General features: G+C 36.7%; 2 protein-coding genes across 9 annotated transcripts in view; one reads left to right on the top strand and one right to left on the bottom strand.

Annotated features, from left to right (window-relative positions):
* The window catches only part of VPS13A (vacuolar protein sorting 13 homolog A), a 192,145-nt gene extending 171,494 nt beyond the window's left edge, over positions 1-20,651 (top strand). For 2 of the 7 annotated variants that reach the window (XM_036218238.1, XM_016157636.2), the window contains 4 exons: positions 154-239; positions 2,359-2,482; positions 4,802-4,876; positions 6,679-8,231. In XM_036218238.1, coding sequence (XP_036074131.1) covers positions 154-239; positions 2,359-2,482; positions 4,802-4,876; positions 6,679-6,729 — 336 coding nt within the window. In that variant the 3' untranslated portion in view covers positions 6,730-8,231. Of the gene's footprint in view, positions 1-153; positions 240-2,358; positions 2,483-4,801; positions 4,877-6,678 lie in introns of all 7 variants that reach the window. The other 5 variants (XM_036218237.1, XM_036218236.1, XM_036218235.1 and 2 more) reach the window with 5 other exon arrangements.
* The window catches only part of GNA14 (G protein subunit alpha 14), a 150,870-nt gene continuing 146,809 nt past the window's right edge, over positions 18,220-22,280 (bottom strand). For both annotated transcript variants that reach the window (XM_016157638.2, XM_016157639.2), the window contains exons 6-7: positions 20,228-20,381; positions 18,220-19,198 (exon numbers count right to left, since the gene is read on the bottom strand). In XM_016157638.2, the coding sequence (XP_016013124.1) occupies positions 19,008-19,198; positions 20,228-20,381 (345 nt within the window). In that variant the 3' untranslated portion in view covers positions 18,220-19,007. The remainder of the gene's footprint in view (positions 19,199-20,227; positions 20,382-22,280) is intronic.

Genomic DNA, 22,280 nt, shown 5'->3' with positions numbered 1-22,280 from the left:
ATTTTGTGAATATTCAATTTTCTGATGATATATTTACTATATAATTGTTAACGACTTGCCCCCATTGAGAGGTGGTTTTTAAAGGATCAGAAGAGATTACTTGCATTACAATAGGAATTTTATTGATTTTCTCACTTTCACCTTTTTTTTTAGGTCATGGAAAATGGAAGATTTGCAAAATACAAATATTTTACCCACGTCATGATCAATAAGACAGATATGTTAATGATAACCAAAAGGTAACTTTCTCTAACATAATTTGATGAGGGCTTAACTGACAACCACTCATGAAGTGAAGCAGTTGTTATTCATCTTTTGTTCCCGAGATGCTCCCGGTTACAGCCAAATTCTCAAGCAGACCTGTAGGCAGTAGAAGGTACATGTAAAGACACAGTGGCATAGCCTCAGAGGGGCGAGTTTTTCCAGGAGTCATTTTTTTACTGGGAAAAAGAATGAGCACATGCACTATTAATATGGAGATTTTTGGATGGCAGAGTGAAAATGTGACTGAGGGAGAGATTATGGCTAGATAGGAAGGAGTGGTTAGCAAAGCTGTGTAGTTTTGTTCACGATTGAAAAGGTGAAGTTATATAAGCATCTTGTTTAAGCTGACTGTTGAACTTAGTCATTTTTAATGTTTTTAATACTGATAATTTCCAAGTCTTAAAATTTACAGCACTATTTTAATTTTCTTATACAAAAAGTAACATGGTCTTGAAAATAAACGTAAAGGCCATTGCATAGATTTTAAACTCACACACTATTAGAACATATACGTGTAAAAGTCAGTCTTCATGCATCCCGGATACCAGTTCCTCTTTCCCCCTTGCCAGAGGCAGCCACTTTTACTTGTCTCCTTTGTATCATTCCTGAAATATTCTTCCCCTGTGCAAGCATACACACGTATTTTTTAATATAAATGGAAATCTATTATATGTACAATTCTGTGCTTCATTTTAATTTTTTATTTAAGATCTGTGTCTTAAAGATTATTCCATGTCAGCATATGGAGATATTTCTTAAGTGGTAAATGACTGCCTAGTATCTATTTAGTAGTATGTACTGTAATTTACATCTAAATTGTTTCTAAACTTTTACAGTTACAGACAGTGCTTCAGCATTTTGTTCATAGCAGTTTTCAATCATGTTTTTGTTAACCTCATTGACCAAAGGAAGAAATACTCATTAGAGTTAAAGCTTGCAACATTTTCAAAATTACCTTCTTTTCAATATAGTGGAACTCTTAAAATAAGGTCACATAAACCTTGACATAGTCAAGGAACTGTGCGAGTTGTAATGATCAAAAGGTAATATTTATTCTTAGGATTTTCTTTCCAAGTTTCAGATTTGAGGATAAAAAAGTCTTTAAATCAGGAGAGGGAATACTAGGTACCTGCTGTGAGATTAGCCTATCTTTGGTTTTTCACATGGTTGAAAACGTACTGGAGGACCAGTAGGTTTGTTCCACAGTCCCTGTGCTCCAGCATTGGTGAAAGAGGGTATCAGACAAGAGACTGAATGAGAGATGTAAGTACTGATTAGTTTTCTCTTCCATTCTAGCCGAGAGCCAGGTTTTTCTTTACCTCAATTCCTTAACTTAAAGTATAGTTGCTTAAAGAAACCTCTGGTTGTATCTACAGTTGATGTTTCAACCAGAAGGAAGAATTAGGGAAGAAAGGCCTTTGAAGAAAGGCTTAAATAGAATTTCTGTAGATAGAATACATTTTCACTGCTTTACTTTTTCCCTCATAATGGGGAGAAAACAAGGATTAATTTTAAAAGACTCTTTTGGTGTACGTTAGTAAACATTACATGGAGCCTTAGTAATAAAAGCACTTATTCTAAAGCATTAATTACATAAAAGTTCCCCAGAATATTGGTTAACAATTGGTTCTGCAAACTTTTCCTATTATAAAGTGCCTTATATATTTGGCCTTATAGCTACTTCATTTTTTCTAAGCATGTTATGCTATAAATTCCCCACTAACATTGCTGAAGCTGCATCGCACAAATTTGGTTGTATTTTCATTCTCATTCAGTTCAATTTTTTTTTTTTCTAATTTCCATTGAGAATTTTTGACTCACGGACTATTTAGGAGTATGCCAATTTTCAAGCATTTAGAAATATCCTCGTTATTATTCTGTTATTGGTTTCTAGTTTAATTTCATTATGAGAGGAGAAGATACTTCATATGATTTCAGTTCTTTTCAATTCATTAAGGTTTTTTTATGACCCAAAATCTAGTCTCTCTTGGTAAATGTTCTATATGTACTTGCAAAAAATGTGTATCCTGATAATAATATGTTATTGGATGTAAGTGCCTTGGTTTTTAAAGTTTTTTTTTTTTTTTTTTGCAGTGGCGTATTATTTGTAACAAAAGGAACATTTGGACAGCTTACATGTGAGTGGCAGTACAATTTTGATGAGTTTACCAAAGAGCCATTTATTGTTCATGGGAGAAGACTGCGCATTGAAGCAAAGGTGTGTTGAATAGATTTTTTTTTTTTTTCAAAAACTTAGCACTGAAAATAATGCATTGAAGTAGTCCCCTTTACTTTCGTAATACTCCCATCTCTTTTATAGATGTTGCTGCCGTCTTACTCAGGCTTAAAGAAAAGAAAGCTAGGCCAAGAAAAAAATATGCTACCTTACGTGCTCTTACACTGACAACACCATCCCTGGGTCCTTATTGTATTCAGTCATAGAGCCTTACCTTCCCACCGCTGTCTATGGCACTAACATGAGAAAATCGCTTGTCTACTTCAGAATCTCTAGCAATTCTCTACCGAATGTTTTTCCCTGAAAGATCTCTCAAAAAGACACTTGAAAAGTTCTTTCTCTTTTATAGATATTATCTTTTCATTTAAATTATAACTTTCTCGAAGGCAGAGGCTGCTTCTCTCTTTGCTTTGATTACCAGCAGCTAGCACAGTGCCTGGTACTTGGATGTTGATATAAAATATAGTGAATTGCTAGTCATTTGGTAAATCAATAGCGAACCAATATCCATTGTAAGTTGTAATGATTGTACTAGGTATTATAGGATGGAGTAATATATAGGTTTATTAATATAATAGGTATATATGATATAAGATAATGTTTTTGGCCTCAGTGTATTTAACCAGATACTTATATGTAGGGCCACTTTGGCACTGGCTATATTAGTAGAAATGTAAATCAAGGAAGTTTTATTCTTTGTAATTTTTGTTTTGTTTTGGTTTTGAGGGGTTGAATTGACTTATGTAATGGAAAAGTCTTATGTCTACATCTTGTAACTTAGATATGCTTAAATTATGTCATTAGCAATTATTCTTCCTCCCTTTCCCTTCTCCTTCATACTCCCCCTTCTTCACCACCCCCACCTCTAGCTTTTACTTTCTTCAGTGTTGGGTTCATTCTCTAGCAGGCTGTCCTCTGGGGACAGGATGGCCAGCAGAAGTTCCAGGCTTATATCCTAGTAGCTCAGCAGAATGAAAGCTTCTCATTGAGCCTCCTTTGATTACTTACTTATTCCTGCTTCAGTCACTTTGGTCAGGGAGTTGGAATGGACCATATGACCAGGTGATGGTCACGGGATCACCATAGTTCTACCAAGAAGGAAGGGTGAGCTCTTTCGAGAATTTGGAGGGAGAGAAGGTGAGAAAGAGTTACTCAAAGGAGGTTCAGTAAGATCTTATGTGGAGTGTGGAACACTGACACTGGACATAGGCAGGCAGAAACAACATTTGTCTGACCACTCATGCCAAAGACATGGGGCAGCTCTTAAGTAGACTGGATACTAGTTCTTGGGTATCTGAGACCAACTCTTCCCATTTAGAATTTCTCTGATTCACTTAGAAAATGAAAGGCTCTGTGACCACATATGAAATAATGGATAGTGGCTATTAACTTCTGGTCTAACCCATACCAGTTTCCTGGCTTTTTAATATTTTTTTTCTCTCTCCAAGGATAAACTTCTTATCTTCTTGATTTCTTCCCCTTCTACCTTTTCTCGAGATATTGTATCAGCAGTCATCATTTTGTTTTTTAAATCATATTTCTTCTGGAGTCTATATTTGCATAGATATTTGAATTCATTATAGGAATTGTTAGACTAGTAAAACTTCCACACTGTGACCCTATCCATGGATAACAAAGGCAAACACCATCTTCCTCCTTAATAATCCCATTCATTCTGTTTGTCCCTCTAATGCTTAACATCCACCATTAGACAGTTTTCCCCACAGACACTGAACAGAAGACCGAAAGAGTATAAAAACTGGAAGATAGTCATATAGGATCTGGGAACAACCCTGATTTCTTTGATCCTTGAGCTATGTTATTATTGAATGAGTGGTTTGAAATCTTGGAAGTTACATACATACACACACCCCCATGACCACATGTGTGTATGTACACCCACATACAGATATATTATTTTTGAGCTGAAATAATCATTATTCCATGGCCAGATATCAGGAACTATCCGAGAAGTTTTTGAAGGGGAAAAACAGTGACACTGCTCCCAGACTTATCTCCTTCCTGTCCTCTGTGTAAACCCTTATGGCTTTAGCAATTAAAATCTCACCTAAAGCTTTTTTACCTAGGTTTAGTGATAATGGATGTGTGAGTATTTAGTCTTTTTTTTTTTTTCCATTTGTGTTTGATTATTATCGGTTTCCTATTCTTGGCCTTTTCTTAAGGTGTACGATTTGTATAAGAAGGATGCTTGAGCACAGATTTCTAAAACTGTGTGCCATTTCTTTATCATATTTCTACAACTGGATTTTCATTTTAATGAAGTTACTTATTCCGTTATAGGAACGGGTGAAATCTGTATTCCATGCCAAAGAATTTGGAAAAATAATTAACTTCAAGACCCCAGAGGATGCTAGGGTAAATATAATAAATCTTTTACGTAAATATATAACAGCTTCTCATTTCAATGCCATGAAAGTTGGACTTTTAAAGCAGATAAGTTTTGCTTGTTTTTAATTTTGTTTTTACGTTTTGACAGTTTTAATATATGTAACTAGATAATATTTTCCCCAAACTACTTTACATTAGATTGGCTTCAACATACCTACTTGTTTTTCATATCGAATTGCTCCATCTTGCTTTAAATCCTAACTGTAATATTTTGTAAAAAAGTCAACAAACAGAACAAATTATTTTATTCTAATGCTAATCTATCAGGTGTATCAGGGAAAGTGTGGCCCCACATTGTTGATTGGTTTACTGTACAGCTGTAGTAATTTTTTTAAAAAAGATTACTTACTATAGCATAGGACATAGTATGGCATAGAACAAAAGAAGCCAAGCCTATAGTCAGAAAAATCTGTATTCGAATATTGGTTCTGTTCCTTCTTGACTGTAAGACCTTGGAGGAGTCAGTTAACCTCAGTTTCCTCAAAATGTGAAACGTGAACTGAAAAGTACTATGCGTACTTTAGGGATTATAGCAATTACAAGGACATGTACTGTCAAGAAAAGAAGACTGAGCTGATTATCTACCTCATTAATCAAAAGTAAGATGCTATTTCTGATACTCCTGCCCTCATACTACTCTCTGTTTTGGTCCTGGCTATGTATGACTGTTTCCCAGTTCGCTTGTTACGTCTGTACCCCAAACCAGGAACCTTGGCGCATTTAGCACATGCTGTGCAATTTTCTTTATAGACACTGATAAAAGGCAACACTGGCATACAAACAGAAAACCAAAAGGGGACAAGTTACTAAGAAGGATGAATAAAGTGACCAGAGCCTCAGCATGCATGTTGCCTAGAACAGGAAGACAGAGTAGAGCGGGATGATAGCATGACTTTCATGTGCCAAAGGACATTACTGCCTGTTTCAATTTCTCTGTAATAAGTTTTGCATTTAGTCTTTGTCACCATGTTATTTTATCCCTGAAGGTTTGTTACTCATCTTCCTGATCTGCTAAAAATACCCATAGAAGGCTACTGAGCTCCGTTCTCTTTCTCTCCTTATCCTAGAGCTATTCCCCCTAGGGTTTTCTTAAGGAAGCGCAAAAATCTACTAAAGCTTTTCATAATGGGATAACCCCAGTATCACCTCCAAGGCTTTTATCTGTCATGCGTGCCCAATACTAATGGACATTATTGGTAGAAAGGATTGCAGTACATTTGCATTTTATATCTGTGATTTCAAATCCTTTTAAAATAGAAAACATATTATGAGAACACTTAAAATGCTCAAGAATGTTGCTATGCTATTACCCATTATAGAACTCTATGTAATTATTCCTACTCAGTTGGTAGAATCCTATATGTGGACTCATGAAGGTTTGTGATACAGAATTGGCATGAGTTGGAAGGAATTTTTCATAGATGATTTTCACACTATGCCAGAATTACTCAGTCCAGCTGCCAAATTACCTTTCTCTCTCAGGATGGTTAGTTTTATATTTCTTATTCTGAAGATGAACATCCAAGTCCAAAGACCTTAGAAAAACATTATTCTTACTGTTAAATAAAACCCAGTCCCATTGTCCCCGAATCATGTGGAGCCATTTAAATAAGTGAATGATCTCTTATGCAGGACGAATTTAATTATTGCCTGTGAGTATACACCAAAATAAACTGCAAAGCCAACTTCTAGATTTCTATTCATTACATTCTGAGTTTCATTGCAAGTTCATTGAAGTAAGTAAATATTGGTTTATTTTCTCACAACAGTGGATCCTCACAAAGCTAGAAGAAGCAAGAGAACCTTCCCCAAGCCTCTGATGGAGAACACTGCTTGAAGACACACAGTAATAAATCATTACAGTTTCCACCTTATACCATCCAAAACCTGTTTGGGAAATATAGTACATACAGAAGTAATTTCAAGTACACAAAAATGTATATATGTATCATTTAGAATCAGGTAAAACAGCTGTGTGATTAAAATATTTCAACACTTTGGGGATCCATCTGGTTTTCTAACCCGAATCATGTATTTGGTTAAAATTCTAATTACTTTATAAAAGAAACATTTCTTTTATGAATCTTAAATATTTCCTCCAGGTGATTCTCTGCAGTGACGGAGAAATTGACCATATATTTAGCCTTCGTATGGAGCTAAGTTTAATGTTCCCAGTTTACATTTTAAACTTCTATCGTGCTTACTTCAGACTCCTTGAATAAGTGATGGGAGTGATCAAATCAGTGATCAAATCAAACATTGCAGTGGTATCAAGAGAACTTTAGTGGTGGTTTCTTTAGAAACAGGAAGTTCTTTTTACAGATAAATATTTTGGCATTATTTTCCTTATTTTTTTATAAAGGATAGGTTTGAATTATACTTCAAATGTTGAGCATGTCTATAAAAAAATATTTTATATATAATATCAGATTGAATAATAATACTTTTTCAAGCCTCGTCTTAAGAAAGGCTTGAAGAAATGAGTGTCATACCCAAAAAGGGAAAGCCCCTCTCAGAACTTTGAAGCCTTAGAAATACTTCTTCAAGCCATCTCCATGGTTCTACTTGGTTTACCCAGGTCATGTTTTTAATATACTGACTTTAAAGGAAAATTCTTGAAGCCTTAACAAAACCAACTTTCCATTCAGTGGTAATATGAAATAAACAAAACACCCACCATCTTAGATCCGAGTTATGCTTCAGAACAGACACCCCCTCTCATAGGTAAGTGTGTGTACCCTAAAGACTAACACAGTACCCTGTCCTGTTAGTAATAGATCAAGAATTTCCAGTTTGCTGTCTCTACAGTTATTCAAGTGAGAATCATTTTTTTTTAATGTATAGCTCATCAGGACAAAAATCATGGGGTTCGCATTAAAAATAAGGTCATAGTTTTTTTCTTGGTTTTGGTTCAGAGACCTAGTATTAAAGGACTTTTTCAAAAGACAGGAGATGAATGTATAATTGTGAATCATGAGAATGATGCAGGGTTTTATTTAGTTATTAAGTAATGCAGAGTATTCAATGCATGTTGTATGTGCCATGAAATTATTATAAACTGTTTTTGAAGTTGGTGACTCTGTATAGACAATGGTTGTGAAATGTTCCTCTGGTTCCTCAAACCTTTGCTTTGTTGTAAAAGCTAAAATAAATAGCATGCCAGGTTGTAATTGTATTTCTTCCTGACCAAACCCTGCTCTACTAAATATTATTGATTTTCCTGATTATAAAAACACATTGTTTATTATCAGTAGTTTTTCCCCAGAATGTTCTTTTCTTTGCTGAACATAAATAAAATCAAAAGATGATAAATTTCAAATCACATGACAGTATGTGCTCCCATGATGACCTTTGTTCAAAGAAACATACACATTTTCTCTGTTGCTGAGCTCCTCCAATTTTGCATGCATTAGAATTAAACCTAAAAATAGAGGTAGTCAGAAAACTCTTGAGATTGTCCTCCTACAGAATGTTGCTTCATTGGAGTTCCATTCAATGCCATTAGCCAGGTACCTCTTTACCTACTCCAGTTTCATGATTTTATTCTCAGAAAAAGTACAGAGCCACAACTCCTAGGGTATCCCATGTTAAAAGGGATAAGCCTAAAAGAGCAGCATGGAAATTCTTCTAGTATCCTCTGAAGGCTAGGAAGAATGGGTCTTATAACTATTACACATGCAAAGCCAATATGCCTATTCTTCCTGTTCCCTTACCATTAAGGACCTAGAAATGTCTTTTTAAATTCTTTTTCTACCATCCTCTACCTGTCAGCACCTCCCACCACTTCTGCTGCTTCTAGAGTAGAAAGACTCACAATTTCAAGAGCAGTAGTTTATCAGTGATCTTAGAATATTGTCTTCCTCTAAACAAAGAACACCAGTAGGTCACTAGATGAGTCACTCTTTTTAGTAGGACATTTTACAATTTACAATTATGTGTTTAATTGTATATTCTTTTTTCTTGAATATTAGAGTCCAGAATTTTACTATATTTGAAAACAATCTGTCCCAAATGACATTTTACTACCTTTAATGGCTCTCTGCTTGAGAATGTTGAGCTTGTCTTGCTTGTTTGGTAGTTGCCGTTGGATGAGGTCCTGAGGATTGTGTCAGTTCTTTATATTGTTTGTTAGCTATAGCCCCAGGTCCTTAATTCTAGCAGAGCATGTATTCTAATCCATGATTATTGTGTGAAACCCTAGGCAGAGTGTCTGTTTCCTGCCAAGTCTCCAGAAAACTATGATCATTAGACATAGCAACTTTAATTTCTGGTACAAAAAGAAGCTTGTGATTTCTCCACATTTACAAAATACTCTCTGAGTATCTTATACCTTTTCTCAGGATCAACCAAAATCCTCAAGGATAGTGTTTTTCAAACTGTAAGTCTTAACCTTATAGTGGGCCATGAAATATATTCAGCAGCTCAAGACCAACATATTTAAAAAGTGGAATAGAAAAGAAAGCATTGCATATAACAAGGTTAAACATTGTTTCTTGAAGTCATGTTTCAGTTAAATATCTATATACTGTATGTACTGGGCCACATTTTGAAGTGTTATTTCCTATTGTGAATTTTTAAAAATTCAGTTTAAAAAAAAAAAAAACTTTAGAGCAACTGCCGTTGGAGACATGGGCCAGCCAGTGATTAAACATTCTGGATTGTGCGGAGCCTGACCTAAGATAAGGAGCTGCAGATCCACAACTCAGGGAGTCTTCAGATTGTGAGCACTACCTTTTTTCTTTCAAGTGAGAAGGTAGGATACCTCTTGTTTTTGGTTTATAAAATGTTTTCCTTCCACAGTGTGATATCTAGTATCAGAAAAAGCATAGAAAAGTTAGATCTGCCAATGGCACCCAGAAAAGGCCACAGGATGATAGCATTTAACTTAATGTATTTCAGCCTCTCTCCCACCAAGCATTTTAAGAGCACTGGGGACAGAAGTTCTTTTTAAGTAGAGTTTGCTTCATCTATCTACTGTCCGAGTCACCCTAGTAGTAGCAAAGGCCCTTACAAGTGGAGAGCTTAAACATGAGTTACATTATTGTAAGGCCAAAATACTTCTTCATTGGAGGGTGCTATACAAATGCCAATGCAGTTTAGCCGAAAATAATTGGATTTCCTCTTTTCTGTAGGATTCAAATAGAAAGTGTAGACAAACTGCATTCTCTATGCAAGATTCAATACAAAGTTTATTCAATCTGGATTTCTTCGGTGCTACCCAGTATCACAGCCCCTTTACATACTCTACATACTCTAAAAGGATACCATTCACCCTCTTGCCCAATCCTTTGAAATACACATTTGAAATTATACCTTACTATCAGTGCTAATCAACTTAGCATTATTTAAGATTTTTATGATTCTTGTAATTTTTAGCTTTGATAATTGGCCTTTGTAGCTTAATGCAGAATTTTTTTCACACTTTTCTTTCTGCCACAACTGGTGTAAACTAGTACTTGTTTCAGGACTATCCTAGAAGCAGACCAGCGCATGGGAAGATATTGGCTCGTGTGTGTGTGTGTGTGTGTGTGTGTGTGTGTGACTTGCCCTTGAGTCAGCTCTGACTCCTGGAGACCCTATAATTGGGTGACATCTACAGTGTTGTGTCCTCAACAGCCCTGCTCAGCTCCTGTAGACTCATGCCTGTGGCTTCTTTTAAGGAGTTAATCCATCTCTTCCTCGCTCTTCCTCTTTTCCTGCTGCCTTCCATTTTTCTCATCATTATTGTTTTTTTTCCCAGAGAACCTGCCTTTTCATGATGCACCCAAAGTAGGAAGGTCCTACTCTATTACAAACCTTCATGTTCCTTTAATTGAGACCTTTGTACTCTATTTTATAAAATAAATTGTTCCATATCATTTTTTAAAAGGTTTCACTATGTGATTACAGATTAGTTCTTTTTTAAAAGCATTATGGCATTATCAAAAAAAATTGAAAATTTTGGTTATTGAAAGACCTATGTAAGAAATGTAACTTCAGATTTTATAGGTTGATATGAGTGTATTTTTTTACTTCATACAAATACTAATTAATTTGTGTTATAGTTTAACTCCTGCTGTGATAGACAGCTCTCAACCTGAAAATCTCTGTTGCTGAACACCATTCATTTAGTATGGCTCTGACACCTTAATAATGTGTTCGTTTTAATGGAGTCCTTATAACAAGAAACCTTGTGAGAGTGCTGTAATAAAAAGCCTAAGAATCGTAAGTGTATTTAAAGTAGAACATGTTGGAATACCCAACATTTCTGATTATGCCATCATACCACCAGGATTCCATTGGCTACCCAACAGTTCCCAATTCAGAAAACGTTCAAGTAAAAACGTGAATTACATTGAAATGTTCTTAATGTCAGTCGTTTTATATCCACACTCGTGAACTATTAGAAATTGTATCTGGGGCTTGTTGCGAGTTCAGATAGATTGCTATGGACTTTTTAAATGATCATCTGTATGTGAATATGTGTATTACATATAAAAGTGAACTTTTCAGGGAATGTGCACTTTAAAAATACTTCCTTACTAATTCTTGTATTGCTTAAATAGTCTGTGCTTCTTTAGAATGCTTATTCTTTGGTAAAAATATGGTCATTGGTGATGATAATTTTTTTTTAAATATCTATTTCTGCATCACTGTGATATTTCCTTCACTTTGCGTTCCTATTACCTTTTATGTGGGCTCCTGGCCCAGTTGCCTATTACACAGCCTTCACCTTGGTTTTGTGTATTCTAATGAGATAATTTATAAACATGAATGTTTACAGTGAAGTTCTTCCTCTTGAAATTGACCTTAGTCTTTTTTTTTCCCTCCCTGAAAATCAATTGGCCATGCTTGTTAATAACTATTTTCTAAACAGTCATTATTTCTCACTATTGGTAGAATTAGATTGCTTGGCCAGATGATTGCTCAGTTCAACCATGTATATCTTTTTCAAATAAATGAAGTCAAAGAAATATCTGATCTTCAGTCTGCCTCTGTTTTTAGTTAACTGAATCAAATGAGAAATGTCAGCCTTCCCTCATCTTTCTAAACTCTACCCCCTTTGGGGCCTACATAGATGTGGATAACTAACATATTGTCCAAGGTCCTGATTTTTCAGTCGCAGCCAGCTGACAGCATTCCAGTCCAGCATGATCTTTCCTGACTAACCTGGAATGGTAATAATAAATTCTTAAGCACCAAGCCTGCCTCTTAACCTCAGAAAACTTCAGATGGCTCATTTCCACAGTAAGTAACAAGTATATTTTGAAAGAAGGGCTAAGAGAATTTTCTACTTGCAGAATAAATATTGACAGATAATTAATTCACCTCTGCTATGGAGAGTTCAGCCTTTTCCTTACTTAAGAAAAATAATTCATTATTTATTCAACAGCCTTCCTGCAACTAGAAGTGATTGACAGCCATCATCTTGTATGAATTGTCAGCTAAAGGTAAATTAAAAATAACAATCACTCAGTGTAAGAAAAATCCCACCTTTTTTAATTCCCCTGATTTCTCATTCTCGTAAGTGCTTTTCATGTTAATCGGACTATTAGAAGCAGTTCAGGATGTTGAGTGCATTGTACCCCCACCTTCCCAGGGTTGTCTTGTTTTTTTTTGTTATGCTTCTAGATATCCTTAAGAGCTACTTTCCCATATCTTTGTTCTCGTGCAGATTTTCCTGGCTATCTCTGGACCGTTATTGCAAAAATTGTTGATTGCCTTATTTCTTGAGTGAAAGTTAGTTTATAAAGCTTAATGTTAATATGGTGGACTCACTAGTCATAAGCATAATTGCTGTTTTTTTCCCCAACATTGATTCTCTTCTCTAACAGCTTCACACTTGGAAGTATTCCAACAGAGTGAGAATATGACTATCCTAACTGGCTGATAGGAAGGCTTAGTGCAGTTATAGGAATGCTGACACGTTGTTCCATAACATACATATAACTTAGTGCATTTTGTAGACCGATTGGAGATAGGATATATCATACCTTAAATCACTAAGTGATATGTGGGTGCACACTTTCAAACAAAAAGCAGAAACAAAACCATCTTGGGCCTTTAGTTTGAAACACTCTGCACCTCCCAGATAATTATGCTTCTGCTTTTCTGAGTCAGCTACTAAGGGAACTCCAACATGGTGAATAAATACAGACTTGCCTCAAAAAGGAGGATGGGAAGTAGAATATACCACTCCAAAATATTCCCCTTTGGCATAAGGATTTTTTGAATTGATTATATTTAAGAGACAACAGACACAGGAAAAGCTCTGAAAACCTCATAGAAGTTACCCTTTTGTAAGGGAAATTTACATTTATAAGAGAAATCTCTTTTGTAAGGGCATTTCCCTCTCTGTACCAGGAAGGGAAGGATGGGACCCCAAATCTCTAGGAACTCATCACTGGAGGTGCCCAACTTAAATCTGCAATAACCTCACCTTTGTTTACTGTGCTTTTCCTGGTAACCTCACAGAACTGGCCTTCCTCACTCCCCAACTTCTTTCTTGTATCATTAGCTGAAGAAGGTATTTAAGGTGGTAGCTCGGGCCATTTTGAGGCGTACTCAATTTTCCTGATTATCTCCCATGCATACACATAAGTAAATGTGTTGTTAAACTTCTTTTTCTCCTGTCATTTTTTTTTTTTTTTTTTAATAAGGGTATGGTCTAAACCAAGAACCTACAAGGGAAATTTATTTCTCTTTCCCTATAGTTTGGTGACTCATGATGGGACCTGCTGAGACAACATTCTTGTTCTGGAACCTACAAATAGGATTCTGGACTTCTGGCAGAAGCTGGCGAAGGGTAAGATTTCTTAGCAAAATCAGCTCTCATGGATGTCCGTCTGCATTGCCTAGTTGAAAGAGGAAGGGAAATTTCACTGTGTGTCTTCCTTACCAGATTTAGATTACCAGGAGAAAATATTTGTGTGAACCAGTTCCTTGGGTATAGAGACTCTGGTAAAGATTTTTGTTAACAGTACTCTTGTTTTCTGTTGATCACTTTCCTCCCAGAGTTGGTCATTGCTTTCTATTATCTCCGTCTTTTGTGTCATTTGACATAAGGAGGAAAACCATAGGCCAAATGAGGTTTTCCTTTTATCTCGTTCTTTGTCCTAATAAGAGAGCTTGGCTTTGTGACCAGTTTAAGAATACTCTTCTCTGATCTCTACCAGCCAGGAGATGCAAGTATTGGCTTGTATCTGGCAGCCAGCAGAATAGGCTGGGGATCTGGGACATGAAGTGACAAGAAGCATTTTCTTTGTCCCACTGTGCCAGCTTTCAGGTGAGTTTGTCTCAACCTTCATAGTCTCATTAATGCTGGAAGAGTCCCATTCCAGTAGCACCTGCCTGTGTCACAGGTTAGCAAGCAGGGTTGTGAATAGAAGTGTCTCGTGTTCTCGTGGGAAACTAGAGACACTTTTTATTACACCATTCGTAATACCTGTAATAATGAAGGTCTTTGTTTTCTTAGGCTAACTCTGGGAGTAAACTTTCTAAATTTTGTGAGAGCTGCACTTTCTGCAGCCTCTTTGGGGACGCCTCTTGCATCCATGTTCAGGCCATTAAAAGAGTTATTGGTTTCAATTGCTGTTAAGATTATTATACCATTGAAAATCGTTATCAACTTTTATATTTGAAAAAAATTTAGAGAGCTCTCTTTCTAAGTAATTGTCTTATTGATACCTATGGGATAGCCAAATTGAAAAGATCATATGAAGGAATGTGGCATCCAGCCTTATGGACTGATTCCCTTAAGATGAAACTGCCAAGCCCTTTTACCTCCCAGGTGTAGAGAGAGTTAGATCAATGGCCATTCACAACCACATTTGCAGAAGTCGTGATTGGCTGCTTAGGGGTGTTCATCCCACTCATGATTACACCGTAGTCGTCAGACAAGCCAGACAGGGAAACCCACCTCACAGAGGAAGCAGATGACCAGAATTTCTCCCAGGCCCTCCTACAAATAATCAGGAAATGGATCAATCAGCTGGAAGCTGATGTTCAGGGACTGAGAGAAGCAATAATAGAGGCTTCCTCATCTAACGTGCATTTGTACACTTAAAAAGGAGAGCATTTGAAGACCATTGTTGAAGGCTTTATACAGACTTTACAAAGGCATACTGCATTAAACCCTGAAATTTCCAAACATAGGAATCCTGATTTCTATCTTAGTTGGAATGGAAGTCTCGTCCCTGATATAAAGAAGCATACTGAAGGTGATATAGTTGGATGAGGTCAGCTTATTGTTCAGGCTCACCCAATTCCTTGAGGAATTGGAAACAACTGTCTTTGTCTTACAAAATTTTACAAAAACAAATAAAATTCTACGAGCAATTGAAGACTACCTATCCTTAACAATCCCAAAAGCTCCCCTCTTCATCTCAAAATGCTTATAGACATTGTAACAGATTAGGACCTTGGAAACAGACTTGTCCTGCACTTAAGAAAAGGAAAAAATTAAATACTAATGACCCTAGATATCCAATAATACACAAATGTACCCCAAAACTGCTTGGAGAAAACTTAGGTACAGCCCGTGTGCCTTTGATATGTATGTTTTCTAGCCTTATCTTCTCTAGGACCTGAGAACCATCTCTTTGAAATGCAAACTTTAGGAGATAATTCTCATTAAAAGGAAAAAAGGAACTATTTATTTGAAATTGAGCAGAAGAAAAAAACTTGTGCCTTCATCACAAATATTGGTAAAAAAAGCTTTAGCTATCTGAGTAGGTAAATGTAACTTATTTCATCTGCCAGAAACAACTTAGATCCAACTGTTCTTTTACAAATTAGCAAGTTTTGTATTATTGTACCTGATTAATGGCTAAAATTTTATGATAGCCATAAGGTCTCTGTTTGCATCTGTCTGATGTATGTACATATAAATTGTCTGTTGTAGATGTGTGATATTTTTCTACTTCCAGGTGGTATAGCCAAAATTAATTTGTAAAACTGCTCTATTTCAATTGGCTTAAATATTTATGCTTATATGAAATAATATTTCTAGATTTTCTGAAATATAGAAACTAGCCCAAATGTTTTCTGAGTTCACACGATCTGGGAAAATATTCAGTAAATAAAAGCTAGTTTAAATTGGTTTAATTAGATATGTCTTTAGAGTTGTCAGAATGCAGACATACAATTTTTATTCTACCTGGGTTTATTAGTCAAATCGGTTCATGTTACCTCTGTTACAAAATTTGTCAGTAAGAAAAATAACAGAATGATGATTAACTTTGTTTAATAGCTGATGAAATTTTCAGAAGTAATCTATGATTTTTAAGAACAAGTGAATAAAATAGAGGTAATTAAATAGAGGTAATAAACTTTTTAACAATGATGAAATTTTATGATGTATGTCTATTTTAAAATAGCTTCCAAATATTTTTGGTAACTTTAAACCTTAAAGTTTTGCTAAGGTAAGTCAAATGATGGAAATTCATTGAATATTTAGATTATTTTCAAATAAGAAACTGAAACAATTATTAAAGTTTTATCCCCTCTTGGCTTTTTATTACAATGAAACTAAATATATTTGGGTCTGTTAGTAAACAATTTTTATGCAACACTGGAAAACTACTATGAAGAAGCAGATGCTTCTAAAAATTCTGGACTGTATTAATAAATTTGCCAATCTACATAATATTGGTATATAGCAGTTCAAAATGGCTGTTTTCAATAGTAATTAAGGTTTTAAAGTTTGGGGATTCTAATTAATGTATGTAATTAAAACTAGTACAAATAATAAGGGAACTATGTCAATCACTGTTCTTGCTACATTTATTTAAATAATCAGGCCAGTTTTATTGTGATCAGATTTATTTTGTAAGCAAATTAGTTTTACTGTAATTATCTTTGGTAAAAATGGATGATTATAAAGAGAACCCATATGTTTCAGTAGACTAATGTACCTTGTGGATATCTGATTCTAGACCTGTAAACTGGACTGGATCCTGAATTCTTCTAGTTTCCTCAAAAAATCTGGCTACAACTCTTGAAACTGATGTTTCCATTTTCCCCCCAAGCTTTTGACTTGGAATCACTAAAAACAAATTGTATGAAATTCCTAGAAATCTGATATGACTTGGTATAGTTATTACTTGTAATTCTAGTTATTATCTTTAAATGTATTTCACAGAAATAACGAAATTTCCTTATCAGTTGTATTATAATGAACTCTCATTAGATCTTTAACCATGGTCATTTTTAATTCTTTCATCATTTATAGAAGTTATTGTTTTGCTTTGGCAAAAATGTTTCCCAAATCTTTGCAAACCGAATCTGAACAACTTGATATAAACTTCAGCAAAATGGCCACAATAGCTCATATTCAGACACTCTTTGTGCCTATTGTCTTTTGGGCTACTTAGAAATTTACCCGAACACCCAATGACATTAGAGACATTCAAACTAAAGAAGATGCTTCATCTAAAAATCTTTTGACTAGCTGCCCATAGGACTCAGACTGGGTTTGTAATTTATTTCAACCATTAACTTTATTTTCTTTTATTGCTACAGATATGTCTCTTATTAAATACCTGATTGCTCATACTATATAAGCCTAACTTTGGAGCCTACCTGCAACACCATCTCCTGAAATGAGAGACAACTGTTTTAACTGAACTTTACTCTCAAGACTGGTTCAATGAGATAATACAAGCTGTCTATCAACTTAGCTTCTGGACTGTGAAGCTCCTTTGAAGTATCAAAGGTAGGACTGAAGGAGAGCAGAAATATACCATCCCAAAGTAGGCCTCTTTAGCATAAGGATTATTTTTAAGAAACAGACACAGGAAAAACGTAGAATTAAATACCCTGTGGTAAGGGAAATTTACATAAAAGAAATCTCCATTTGTGTGTCTCCTTCTATACCGGAAAGAGATGAATGACTTCAAATCACAAGAAACTTATCAATGGAGAAGGTGCCCAACTTAAATCTGCAATACCAACCTTATTGTGCTTTTTTTGTGGTAAATTCCCTTAACTGGCCTTTCTCACCCCCTAACTTCTTTTGTCTTTAGCTGAAGAAGGTATTTAAGGTGGTGGCTTGGTCCACTTTGGGGAATTGCTCAGTCTTCCTGTGTATCTCCCATATATACAAGAAGTATACATGTTATTAAACTTCTGGGTTTTTTTCTCCTGTTAATCTTTTATTACAGGGAGGAGTCTCACCCAAGAACTGAGAAGGTAGGAGTAAAATTGTTTTTTTCTCCCCAAGGACGTTTAGAAAGTCTCTGAGTGGTTAACTGTTAAAGTTACAGCATTTTTCTTTTTAGCAGAATCATAAATCAACCATGAGCTCAAAGAAACACAACGTAATCCATTGCTAATGGCAGAATGGTATATTCTTAGCTTCCTCAGGAAGGCACAGCATACATGGTTCAAACAGCACAACTGTAGTGGTCATCAGAACTTTGGCAGGGGTTACATTACATTTGTAAAACAATGTGGACTTTTTTAGCTATTTCATAAGTGTCTAAGGCCTGGTAACATACATTGGAATATATACACACTTTTCACCAATATAATATATATGCTATCTAGAGCCCATTCACCTTATGTCAACTTTGGCTTCATGGTGATCAAACTGTGGCAAAACAAAATTAAATGTACTGACAGTCATTAATTTGGCTTAGAAAGTAACAAAAAGAACCATTATTTTTAATAAAATTTTGGTGATATGTTAAAGGCATTATACTTTAGCATAAAGAGAAAAACATTCAAAAATGCCTCAAAATCACAAGATTTAATAACAAACTTAAAATTCAACTTTCTTGGGTCTCAAGGCATGATCTCTGTGATTGTAAATGGCTATTAAACACAAATTTAATTTAAAAAATAAATCACAGTAGCTTTTAAAAATTCTATAAAATATCAAAGTCAAAAATTATACAAAGTCAAAAGAAATATAAAAACTATTTTGGAATAAAGACTTTGAAAAAGTTTTGCTAAACTCAAATATCTTACAAGCTCCATCTCTGTCCTTGTAGCCTGCATGACAGACTTGGTGCTGCCCAGTGGGCTGAGTCCGGTGATGTCAGAAGCACTCGGAAATAAAACACAAGGGGCTCGCGAGTCCTGTCTTCTGCTTTTGGCAAGGCGTGGGCAGCAGCTTCTAAACTAGGTTGAATTCCCTCAGGTTTAGTTGTAGAATTGTGTCTTTCACAGCAGCGAACACAAAGCGGATATTCTCTGTGTCTGTAGCACACGTGAAGTGGGAGTAGATGACTTTCTCTTTGTCAGGATTCTGATCTTGATAAAGCTTCAAGATAAAGTCTCTGGCAGCTTTGACATCCTGCTTTGGTCCTGGTCATGAGGTCAGTTAGTTAGAGGAATAAAGAAGAAAGATAGATAGCAACTCACCACCAGGTCCTCCTAAAAATCATTTTCAATAGGCCCTTGTTCTTATTTGGGATGTTTCTTTGAGCTCTTAATTCTAAAGAATAGTTTACCTGGGGCATTATTATTATGTCTCATTATGAACCTGTAAAAGAGCATTTTAGTATCTAAAAATTGTACTTTAAGGTAATTTGTTGAAAAAATACTGACCCAATTAGTTTTTACTGATTCGCTCTACTTGCGAAGAGAGAATTCTTATTAACTCCAGCAGCCAGAAGTGGGTGAGGAGAAGGAAAAGGAAGAATATGGGAACTAATGTTATCGGGCACCCAAGTCTGACTTTGAAGTTTGCGGGCTCTATACTACAGGGCCCATGGGGATAATAAAAGGAGAGTGCTAAAACACTACTCCTTTCTAAACATCAATGTCAACGTTAGTAATATTTGAGATCTCCGGTACCAGAAATAATAGGCAATAGGGCATAAACTCTCCTGCTGTGGATCAGTCATGTATATAAAGAACCTCAGTGTCCATGCTGTATCTGGCAAAGGGGCTGCTACACTCCAACCTACACACAAGTGCCAGGTGCTTCTGGCGGGATGAACGCAAAGAAAGTCAGGCAGAGTCTCTGCCCTCAGGAACTACCTGGGGAGAGGGCTGAGTGAGCACGGTGAGCCCAGGGAGCATGGGGGAGGCACACCTGCTGGAGGGGGTAGGAGGTGAGGGTCAGAAGGACTTCCCTCAGGAGAGGGTACCTGAGCTGGGTCTTGGCAAACGAAGTGGAGTCGGCAAAAGGAGTTGGTAAGTGTGTTGCAGGCACTGGGAGAAGCATGCGTGGAGGCACTGAGGCAAGAACACGGGATGAGGCAACTGAGCTTCCCTTCAAAGGTGGGGGAATGGTGAGAAGGCCTGTTAGAGGCAGATCAGGGAGGCCCCTGGGAGCCACGTTAAGAACTCTGGACTGATATTAGCAAGGTCAACGAGATGGACACTTACCTGTGTATTCTGGAAAGTAGCTAATTAGATGAGAGTACATGATTTTCTCTTCCAGAAGATCCTTCTTGTTTAAGAACAAAATCACAGACGAGTTCAGAAACCAGGGGTAAGTGATAATTGTTTTAAATAAGGCTTTGCTCTCTTCCATGCGGTTCTGAGAAACAAGGGACTTAGGGTTAACTCAAAAGAAAAGCAATACTTTGGAAACATGCCCTTCCCTGCTTCCATCCATCTGTCTTCCTCCCGCCCAGCTCTAGCCTCGGGTGAGCACGTGGGGCTCCTCATGGCACCAGGCCTCCTGCTTCTGTTTTCCCCACCCTCATTGATCACCCCTTCTGGATCATCTCTCCTGCAGCACCCCGACTCTTCCCCAGCCCTAACCTAACAGGTAAGGATATAAAAAGGGCTTCTGTGCAACTTGGAAGAAAGGAAGTTCACACCCATATTTGACAAGTTTTCTGTAATTATTGGGGTTACCGAGTGGAGGAAGTTCACAGCTTTAGATCTGAGACACCCAGTTTATGGAGTGTGGGGCTCCAGACTGCATGTCAAGAATCAGGTGATGCTGAGGGGAAGGTAGGCTCTTCCAGCAGAGAAGGGAACTAACGCGCCTGAGCACCTGTGCCACGCTTTGCATGCAGGTAATACAGGTGAGCTCTACAAGGGGAACAAGGTCCCCAGGTTAAGGACGAGCATACTGTATTGTTCACAAAATTTAAATACTTTCCCAAACCTGTATAATAGTAGCATCTAGTAGAAATTATGTAGAAGGACAGTAGAATTTCTGAACATTAGGCATTGGCAAGGAAATATTAAATATTCCTAATTTATGGATAGCAAGCAGACAAGCACATATAAGTATCTGGTGATAATAACTGTCCTCCAGCCTTCTCAAGTATCTCTGGGAGGAAGCAAACAAAAACTTCCCTTTGGCGAGAGAAGTGGTAAGCCTGAAAACATTAAAGTTCTGAGGGACATGCGAGAAATCTCTATTTCCCTACAACTCCCAGACACATGGGCTCATTCTCCTGCTCAGTACATTTTGAGGGATTAAGATCTGGAATTTGTTACCAGATAGGTGACCCCTTACAGTTTTTAAGGCTTTAAAATTTATAACGATCTCCAAGGAAATACAATATATGAGAAAACAATCCCTATACAGCATAGTGAGTGGCCGCAACACATACCTACAACCAGGAGAGAAAAGTCCGGAGTGGCAACCACTTAATTTTTCTCCATATACTTTGAGACATTTTTTTTAGGCGAGGAGAAAATGTTTGATCACATCAGACTGAATGACTTGTCCCTTGCACACCTAATATTTTGAGCTTCCTAAAAAAAATCATAGGTAATCTCCTAGACAAATGTGGAGCTAGCTTTTCATATCGATAACTTGAGGCCTCTTTTTTTAAAAAAATTCTCTGCTGGAAGAGTTGGGTGGCAGCCAAGATTTCTGTTCTTTGCACAATGACATAGTAAATGGGTTAATCTTCCACTAATTAGCAAAGTAACTGTGCTCCTCAGAGAAAAGCTTGCTCTCAAGAAAAACAAGATATGAGTTGTCCATAGTTATTGCCTAATCCTGGACAGAGTTCTTTTTTGATTTACTTTTATGCCCTAGAAACAAGAGACATTTTTCTAAAAGGTCAAGAAGACTTGTGAAGGGTAGGGGCAAAGACCCCCCATTGCACAAAGAAGTGACTGACGGTTCACATCTCTTTCCTAACAGATCCAGCTAATGGACTTCGACCCAGTCAGTGTAACGGCAGCTCTGCAGAGGACACTGGATTCCTGACTGGGATGGATCCGTCCCAGCTGCCCCGAGCAGCTCCAAGCATGGGGCACCACTCCCCTTGCCAATTCAGCTAGGGACCGAACGGGGGAGTGCCGCGGAGGTTGGGAAGCCTGTTCTCAGGTAAAGGTTATTAGAAATAGCATCACTGAACTTTGTACATGAGCATACCTGGGAAGCCTGGAAAAGGTACCCCCAACTCAAACTCAGGAATATGACTCTATTGTTGGGTCCAAAAGATGGTAATTTTGAAAACTCCCA

This window comes from Rousettus aegyptiacus, unplaced genomic scaffold (assembly GCF_014176215.1).
Source record: "Rousettus aegyptiacus isolate mRouAeg1 unplaced genomic scaffold, mRouAeg1.p scaffold_m13_p_3, whole genome shotgun sequence".
NCBI classification, from domain to species: Eukaryota; Metazoa; Chordata; class Mammalia; order Chiroptera; family Pteropodidae; genus Rousettus; species Rousettus aegyptiacus.
The sequence above is the reverse complement of the archived record's forward strand: the minus strand, read 5'-3'. Positions and strand labels throughout refer to the sequence as shown.